The sequence below is a fragment of the Strix aluco genome, chromosome 25 (genome assembly GCF_031877795.1).
Source record: "Strix aluco isolate bStrAlu1 chromosome 25, bStrAlu1.hap1, whole genome shotgun sequence".
NCBI classification, from domain to species: domain Eukaryota; kingdom Metazoa; phylum Chordata; class Aves; order Strigiformes; family Strigidae; genus Strix; species Strix aluco.
In genome coordinates, this window is record NC_133955.1 from 3,888,304 (window position 1) to 3,897,249 (window position 8,946).

At 60.1% G+C, this 8,946-nt stretch overlaps 1 protein-coding gene and 1 long non-coding RNA gene across 2 annotated transcripts; one reads left to right on the top strand and one right to left on the bottom strand.

Moving 5' to 3' along the window:
• Positions 1–3,363: 3,363 nt before the first annotated feature.
• On the bottom strand, positions 3,364–5,827 carry LOC141934783 (uncharacterized). Its single transcript, XR_012626424.1, has 2 exons — positions 5,697–5,827; positions 3,364–3,674 (listed from the first exon to the last, which is right to left on the bottom strand). It is a non-coding gene; the product is annotated as an uncharacterized LOC141934783 (long non-coding RNA).
• PIM1 (Pim-1 proto-oncogene, serine/threonine kinase) lies at positions 4,464–8,594 on the top strand. Its single transcript, XM_074850504.1, has 6 exons — positions 4,464–4,793; positions 4,888–4,994; positions 5,098–5,148; positions 5,678–6,047; positions 6,731–6,907; positions 7,231–8,594. Exons 1-6 carry the CDS (start codon positions 4,712–4,714, stop codon positions 7,335–7,337), a joined length of 894 nt encoding a protein of 297 aa, XP_074706605.1. The 5' UTR covers positions 4,464–4,711; the 3' UTR covers positions 7,338–8,594.
• Positions 8,595–8,946: the final 352 nt, after the last annotated feature.

An 8,946-nucleotide genomic window follows, 5' to 3' on the forward strand; every position in this document is an offset into this window, starting at 1 on the left:
TGGGAACGGGCGATGTGTGGCCCGGGGTCCCCACCGTCACCCCGATGCATCCCTCTTTACCCTCCTGCTCTGCAAGAGGGTTTGCTTGTAAACAGCAGCCCCTGGGTAACACTTTTAATCCCTTGCCTCTTGGCTATTATTCATCCCCAGCTAACCTTAAAGCCTCCCCCTTTTTCTCTGCGAGGCACCCCCAGAGCAGAGGAAATTCCTCAGCCCTGACGTGATGTGAAACACGAGCGGCTCAGCCCCAGCCACCCCCTTCCCTGCCCCAACCTCGCCGGGCCATTTCCCAACCCAGGTTTCCCTGTAGCATCCCACTCCCTCCCGTTCCCCCCCCCCTCCTTTTTTCCCCAACCACCCTTTTCTGCTTTAGACATTGTAACCCGAGAGGCTGGAAATGCAGTTCCTTTCATCTTCCATTTCCCACATCCTGAGAGTCTGGGGAGAAGGAGCCCACCCAGATGAAGGAATCCCAAATATGTGGCTCCCTCCACCTCCCAGATCCCCTCCGCCGCCCCCCGTGCGGCTCCATTCACAAAGCAGATTAGCCATGCTGCCGCCTCCGCGCACACCTCTCCCAAAAAGCCCGCGCTAAAAGCCAACATATTAAAAAAAAAAAAAAAAAAAAAAAAGTTTACATTAATAAGAAGAAATCTCCACGTCTGCTCCTCCCAGGGATGGGTCCCAGATTCTCCTGCTCCACTCGCAGTTCCTGCCACCTTCCTAAACTGGTGGGGATTGGCACCCAAAGGCCCAGGACTGGGGGTGCTGCCTTAGAGGGGTTTCGGGGTGCTCCAGCACACCAGCGAGGACCTTTCTCACCCCCTGGCCTTGGGTGACTCCAGTGCAGGATGGGATGTGCAGTTCCCAAGCTGTCACCGCTGCGCTGGGGTCTCACCTGGGTCTGGGGGGACCCCTGGGACCCAGAGGATGGGGAGGGGAAGCAGCACCCAGCCAGCACCCTGCGGTTCCGCTGGCTCTCAGCATCCATGATCCCAACCCACGGCTGCGGGGAGAGCCCAGCACCTCCACAGCCCCCCCAGAGCCTCCATGCACCCCGGGATTGGCCGCATCCTGCACAGCGATGCCCATCACCTGCCCCCCGACAATGCTGGGGAATGCACACACACTTGACAGCATTTCCAAAGTCACCAGTGAGACCCCAGGCACCTTTCAGGTGACTTCAAGCGGGTGACGGCGCACTGGGGGTGTCCCAACCGCAGCACCCACTGCCTGGCCGAGGGCAGCACCCGCTTCCTCGCCGGTGCAGCCAGGGATTGCTCACTGCGCGTAGGTGGGAGCATTTTTGCTGGCCCAACTGAGGAAGGTTTCACGCTTTCCCTGAGGACCAGCAGGTCCGTGCCGCCGCTTCACCCCACACCCTGGGCCAGCCGGTTCTGCGGGCAACCGAGCCCGAGCGGAGGGAGCCACGGGCAGATGCAGCCAAGGTCACGCAATGACTCAAAGCTCATGCTAGGAAAACCACAGCCTTTCTGTGTCATGGCTTTAATCGCCCCGCAAACCTCCCCTCCCTCCTCCAGGGATGCTGTCCCCTCCAGAGGGGGATGCTCACGGGGCTGATATGGGGTTGTGCTCCTGGCTTGGCATTGACCTTGCTATTTTGTCTGCGAGACACAGGTGGAAAACTCAATTTTAACCCTCCACAGGCTGCAAATCTGCTCCCCCTCCTCTCCAGGGACACGTGGGTGGCAAATCGCCTTTATCTCCGCCCTGGGTATTGCCCTGGCCCTCCCCATTTTCACCTATTTACTAATTGTGCTGGCGGGGAAGGCGAGGAGGAGGAAATACAAAAAGTAAACTGCGAAAGCAACACTGCAGCTCCAAGGGCCCAGCACAGCAATCAAGCGATAAAGCAGTAATTAAGCCTGATTATCATGCAAGGCAGCCCCGGTTAGACTGGAATGCCGCTGAAGAGCCCGAAAGCTGCCGGGATTGTTTGCAGGGCTGAGAACTGATCTTGTGATGTCTGCTGGGAGCTCCTCTCCCGCAGACCTGCCACCAGCTCCATGTGCCGCCCTGGGGTCCTGGTTCTCCCCAGGCATGGTCCCGCTTGGGTTTTTCCTCCTTGCGAGCCCTGTGCAATCTCCTCTGAGCTGCAAACTGCTCTCTGGGAGCTCACGCCAAGCATTGGGTTTGACCCAGGGGTGGAAAGAAGCAGCTGGGTTCAGGGACGCTGCTGCCTGGTCGGGGCAGGACCTGCAGCCCTTCTTGGACATCCGTGTGTCCACGCAAGTGCCAGGCATGTTAAAAGATGGGGGCTGCTCTCCTGCACCCGCCGGCCTCCATCCCGGAGGAAGAAGGTTGGGAAAAGGGGTGATCCCTACAGATGAGGCCAAAGCAGGATGGGGTTTGTTTCATGTTGGCTTGAATGTCTGACACATCCCAGTGGCCTCGCCCGGGCTGGCAGGGGAAAGGTGAGTACGTGGGATGGGCTGGGGGGGAAGAGGCGGCTCCCAGCCCTGGTTTGGGGTCATTTGGGGAACAGGGATGCATCTGGGTGGGTTATTCTGGAAAGAGATGGATATGGTTGGGAAACACGGCCGCATCCCCGCTCCGCACGGCCGGGGCATGGAGAAACGTCTCCCCACCGCCTCCAAGATGGGGGTTTTTCCCCAACCCAGAGGGGATGCAAAGCCGGCAGGAAGAGGCGGCTGCTGACTCAGTCCCCCCCGGGGGAAATTCGCAGTTGGGCAGGTTTACGCACAACGATGATTTGGCCCCAGATCATCCAGGTTGCAGGACATGCTGCTCCCTTTGACGCTAATTAGCAGGTTTGGGCAGAGCGAGGAAGAAGTTTGCACCTCCCAAAGAGGTCAGGGGAAGGCAGCCCCCAGGAAAGCCCTGGCTTTGTTTGTCAATAAAGAGCCTGGGTTTCCAGGGCAGCCCCTTCGGTACCTTTCATCATCCCTCAAAGAATTTGATAATGAGTTTGGGGCCAGATGCTGAGTCACCTCGGCCCAAGGCTGAGCACCGACTGGCAGAACCAGTTGTCCCAAATATGCCCAGGCGTCGGGTGGGAATAAGGCAGGAGAAAGGCGCTGCCCGCCCCTCTCCTCCACCCTCAGCTTGCATCACCGCAAATAATAACAATAATATATTTTAAAATAATTTTAAAAAGGCTGACGGCTGCTGCGTCAGATTCTCCGCACTTTTCCCTGAACAAAAATGTCACCTTCTGGGTAAAAACCAATGCAGGTTTTCCAGTTTTTAGGTGTTTAGTTGTCTCAGCCCCTGAAAGAGGATGTGCCGCGTTCTCGGTAAATCTAAAAGAGGCAGCGGTGGTGGCGAGTCCTTCCCGGCCGGCGCGAGGGCTGAGCCGCAGCTCTGTAGCAGACTTCGGGGTTTGCGTTTTGGTTATGGTTTATTATTTTTTTTTTTAAAGAAATACTAAAGGAGCCGGGCGCTCACCAGCATTTCCAGTAAAGCCCATTCGTTTTCAAGCAATTCATCCCACAAGTATGTGTGGGATGCTGGGAACTCCTCGGTCTTGCTCGGGCGCAGGAGCCCAGATGGGCTTCGTCTGGAATAATTCAGCTCCCGGTGGCTGGAGCTCTTTGCTCCACATGCTCATAGAGTGAGTAATCAGAGACCTCCATCCAGTAAATTATTTATCTTATCTCTGGAACTCGGGGAAGCATCTCAGACAGTGACTTCTGAAGAAAAAAAAAAAAAAAAAAGGGAAAAAAAAAATTTAAAAAGAGGGTTGTTAGTCAAGAGTCCCCAGCTGGAGTCGCCACTTTTACTAGAAAAGGGAAAAGTTCAGGCAGCGGTTTGCCGGTGATGAAGTAACGGCAGCGCGGGGCGGGAGGCCGGGACGGGGTCCGGGGGGTGCTGAGCACCACCGGGAAGTTGTGAGATCGCAGGAAAAAAACAATAAAGAATAAGCTAATAAAACATTGGGATTTGGGCGCGGATGCGGGAGGAAGAGGAGCTCCGTGGCTGCCAGCCGGGCGGTTCTGCCGGCCCGGCAGAGAGCAGCCGGCCGGGGCGAGCGGGCAGCGTGCCCGTGGGCCCGATCCCGGGGTGGCGGCAGGGCCGGGCCGGGCCGAGCCTGCCCGTGCCCCCTGCCCGTGCCCCCCTCCCGGTGCCGTTAGCGTTGTGCAAAGCCTTGGCAACCGCGGAACGCGGCGGGACTCCCTGGGGAACGGGGCCGCGGCCGGGCAGTCGGGCGAGCGACGCCCGGGAGCAGCGATTTGGGTCTCTCCATTTTTCCCAGCCCCGACCCCCCCAAGCCGCCAGGACGGCTCCCCCCGCCCCCCGCGCGCCTTTGGCGCCTTTTCCTTCCCGCCACGTCGGGCCCCGCCGCCTCGGCCCCGCCCCGCGGCTCTCGCGCTATTGGCGGGGGCGGCGCGGGGCGGCCCGGCGCGGCTGGGCCTGGCGCGGCAGCGCCGCCCCCCGGCTCTGCCCGGCCCGCCCCCGGCCCCCGCTACCCCCGGGGCCGGCGGGGGGCCGCCGCGCCACACGGGAGCCCGGCAGTGCGCGGAGGAGCCGCGCCGAGGCCGCTCCCTCCCCGCCCCGCCAAGCTACCGCCTCTATCTCCTCCTCCTTCGTCTCCTCCTCCTCCTTCTCCCCGGGCTCCCCCGCCCGACCTCAGCCGCTCGGCAGCCCGAGCGCCGGAACCGAGCCGCCGGTGCCCGGTCCGGTTCGGGAGGTGCCGAGTCCGGCCCCGGAATCGGGCGAGGGGGCCGGGATGCTGCTCTCGAAAATCAACTCGTTGGCCCATCTACGTTCCGGGACCGGCGGGGAGCTGCACGCGGCCAAACTACAGCCAGGTAAGAGCGAGACGGGCCGGTCTGGCTCGGCCCGGTTCGGCGGCGGGCGTTGGGCGGCTGGGGCGGAGCGGTGACGGCCCGATCTCGCCCGCAGGGAAGGAGAAGGGGCCGCTGGAGGAGCTGTACCAGGTGGGCCAGCTACTGGGGAGCGGCGGCTACGGCTCCGTTTACTCGGGCATCCGCCTCTCCGATAGCACCCCGGTAAGTGGCGGGGACGGCGGCGGGGCGGAGGAGGAGGAGGAGGAGGAGGGGGAGGCGGCGGGGCGGGCGGCGTGCTCAGCCCGCCGCTCCCCTTGGCTTGCAGGTGGCCATCAAACACGTGGCCCGGGAACGCATCGCAGAGTGGGGTGAGCTGGTGAGTGACCGGGGCTACCGGGAGAAACCGGGGCGTCACGGGGTGGGGGATAAGGCGAGGCCTGGGCGGGTGGAAACCGGGACACCGCGGGGGGAGCGGGCGTGGAGTCACTGGGGGACGCGGAGCATCCCCTTGGCAGGGGGGATCCCCGGGCACCGGTGGGGTCGAACAAGGGGGCACCGGAGCATCCCGGGCGGGGGGGTGGTGTGGACAGAACCGTAGGGGGGTACCAGCGCATCCCCTTGGCAGCGGTTCCCTGGCACCGTGGGGGGCCGGGCGGGCGGGCACCGGAGCATCCCGGGCGGGGAACTGCCTAGTAATGGGGGGGGGGGCCGGGCGGGGGGACACCGGATCATCCCCTTGGCAGCGGTTCCCTAGCACCGGGGGGGCGGGGGGCACCGGAACATCCCCTTGGCAGGGGGGATGCCCGGGCACCTGTGGGGCCAGGTGGGGGGGTACCAGAGCATCCCGGGCAGGGGCTACCGGACCCCTGCACCACCCCTCTGACGGCATCGTGGTCCCCCCGCAGCCCAGCGGCACTCGAGTACCAATGGAGATCGTGTTGCTGAACAAGGTGGGCTCCTCCGGCTTCCGCGGCGTCATCCACCTCCTCGACTGGTTCGAGCTGCCGGACAGCTTCGTGCTGGTGCTGGAGCGTCCGGAGCTCGCGCAGGATCTCTTCGATTTCATCACCGAGAGGGGATCCTTGTCGGAGGAGGTCGCGCGGGGGCTGTTCCGGCAGGTGCTGGAGGCCGTGCGGCACTGCAACAACTGCGGTGTCCTGCACCGTGACATCAAGGACGAGAACATCATCGTCGACCTCGCCACCGGTGAGCTCAAGCTCATCGACTTCGGCTCCGGCACCTTTCTCAAGGACACGGTCTACACCGAATTTGACGGTGAGCCCACAGCCGGGGGGATGCTCCCGGTACCGGGCATTGCATGGCCCAGGCTGACCGGGCACCGGTTCCCCCCTTTGGAGGGGGGGGGGGGCGGGAATTAATTATTCAGCCGTCTGCCAAGTTGCTTTTTGGCGCGGGGCGGATGTTGTGAAACGGGAGCCGGCTCCCAGCCGCTGCCACCCACCCTGCCCGGGGCTGGGGTGGGGGGAGCCAGCCTGACAGAAACAAACACCCGTGGGGGTAGCGGGCGGGGGGGGGTGGTGGTTGCAAAACCCGTATGCTGGCCGGTTTGGTTTGCAGGCGCGGAAGGGCTTGGGCTGCTTCACTCCCCTTGTTTGCCTTGGCTTTTTTTAATTTTTTTTTTTTGGCTAAGGCGGGGGGGAAAGGCGTGGTTTTTCCCCACCCGTGGGGTTTTTTTCTTTTTTTTTTTTTTCTTTTTTTTTTTTTGCATGTAACGGTCGGGCCTTCCCCGGGCCCGTGCTGCCCTCTTCCGGCACCGTCGGCTTTTTTTTACAACCCAAAGTTTGTAAACAAGAGTCACGTGTTGGCGAGGGGGCGGCGGGTCACACCGTGTGTAGTCCCTCCCGCCACCGGTGCAGCCCCCGTGTCCCCAAGGACGCTCGGGTGAGGATCCGGGAGCGGGCAGCATGCGCCTGACGAGCTCCGCCTGTCTCCCGTAGGAACACGAGTGTACAGCCCGCCGGAGTGGGTCCGCTACCACCGCTACCACGGCCGTTCAGCAACAATCTGGTCCCTGGGCGTCCTGCTCTATGACATGGTCTGCGGGGACGTCCCCTTCGAGCAGGACGAGGACATCATCAGGGGCCAGCTCTTCTTCCGCCAGCCGATCTCCCTCGGTGGGTACCCGGCTTCGTGGCGGGCAACGGGTTTGGGAGATGGCACCGGGCGCACGAGCATCCCCGCTCTTACGGCTGTGGAGGAGGTTGATCTCCCATGGTTAGCTGGAGGAGGTGGCACGTGAGGAGATTGATCTCCCACGGTTAGCTGGAGGAGGCGGCACGTGTCCTGCCATGCTGTTCTCCTCCAAAACGGCTCCTGGATCGGGAGGTTTGGGGGTAGCTCTGAGCACACCCAGCACAGCCTGGGCACTGCGGATGGTGGTGGAAGGTGAACAGGAGCCTTCTCTGACTGATCGGCGGTGTCTGGTTTCTCTTCCCAGAGTGCCAACATCTCATCAGGTGGTGTTTGTCCTTGCGGCCTTCAGACAGACCATCTCTGGAGGACGTTTTCAACCACTCATGGCTGCAAGGCATTCACCTGCCCTAGGAGATGGCAGAGACCCCACCTGCACGGTTTGGCCTGGGACCCTGGCACATAACAGCTCCAGGCATCTCCTGGCCATAAGAAGCAAAGAAAACCAGGCTTCCTCACGAGCGTAGCACTGAGCAGGGATCATCAGATGGGAACACGCACATCTTGTCCCAAAGCTGGGCTGGAAACCTGGTCTTGCAAGTGCCGGTGGCCACCATCCAACCCAGCTGTCCTGGACTCCATCTGAATGACCCTGTCTCATTTGCTGGTCTTGCCAGTAATTTTTTTTTTGTTTTGGTTTTGGTTCTGTTTTTGGTGGCTCCCAAACATCTTCCTGACCACCTGAATTCGGGACGGCGAGAGGATCAGAGACCTTACTGCGAGAAAAGCTTCAACGGGGGCAAAACTGCGGGGGGAGGGCAGGTACCATGGCTGAATGGCTGTCTCCTCCGCTGTCACCGTGCTCGAGTGCCTTCAGTTGAGATCTGGGCTATGCTGGAGGAAATACTTGAATTTTCCTACACTGCTGCTTTTCCAAGACTCGCCTGGGTATATATTTCCTCTTTTCAAAAAGAAAACAGGTCAGAAGACACTTGGGAGCCAAGCAGGCGATCCCTCACCTCCCGTGCCTCCACATCGCGTGGATTTTCTGGGTTTCTTTGCTTCCTGGTGCCCTCACGAATGCACAAACAATGCAAACCAACAGAGCTGTAAATGTGTTCAAAGTTATATAGGAGCGAAGTTTGATGTACAGTTGTTAATAGTGATAATGTTTTACCTTTGTTTCTTTTTTCCAGTTTTTGTTTTTAATTTATTTTCATGAATTTGTTTTTTTAAAGAGAGAGTTCTAGCCGGTAGGATAACTTATTTATTTATTTATAATTCAAGTGGGTTTCCAACCCACGCCTTGCTTCTACAGCTGCTGATCCCCCGGTTTTCCATTTGGGTCTTCCCTCCGTGTCTGTCCCGTGTCCATCCCCAGCCCGCAGTGTTTCTGTCTGGCGGAGGTGCGGAGCGGCTGCCTGCTCCCCAGCTGTCTCTGTACATAGTTCTGGTGGCTGTTGTTTCCTTGCCATGTGTTTTGTTTTTCCCCACGGGTGTCTTGTTTGGGGCTGGGGAGGGGGGAGCTGGTCCGGGCTGTCTGCGCTGTCGAGTCTTTATATGTAACTAAGTGTTTAGCCGGCGGGTTTTTTCTTAATAGTTCATATTGTACAGGGGAATTCAGAAATCTTATTTTTTTTATGCAGTTTTAAATAAAAACAAACCACTTGACATGATGGAGACATCCCTTTATTGCGGGGCGGGATGAAGGATGCTGCGAGCGTGCTGGGTACCAGTGGCCACACCGTGGCGTGGCTACTGCGGGGACCACCAGTTTGTCTCCAGCTGAGACTAACTCTGAAGGTCCCACCCAAAGGCTCGCTGAGCAGCCTTAACCAGGACCAGCCAGCCGACAGCACCACGGGGAAGGCTGGATCCATCCCTCCGCAGGGTGTTTCCAGTGCCGACTATTCCTGGCAGGTCTGGGAGGAGAGATCAAAGGGCTGTGGAGCCCTGTGCGTTTTCCATTCATCCGCAGGCTGGTGCGGAGCATGTGCTGGGGACGGCAAGTAAACAAACATCA

Coding starts and splice junctions, on each gene's coding strand:
- PIM1 (XM_074850504.1), top strand. CDS start 4,712: ATGCTGCTCTCGAAAATCAACTCGTTGGCCCATCTACGTTCCGGGACC. Junction 4,794..4,887: donor CGCGGCCAAACTACAGCCAG/GTAAGAGCGAGA, acceptor TCTCGCCCGCAG/GGAAGGAGAAGGGGCCGCTG. Junction 4,995..5,097: donor GCCTCTCCGATAGCACCCCG/GTAAGTGGCGGG, acceptor CTTGGCTTGCAG/GTGGCCATCAAACACGTGGC.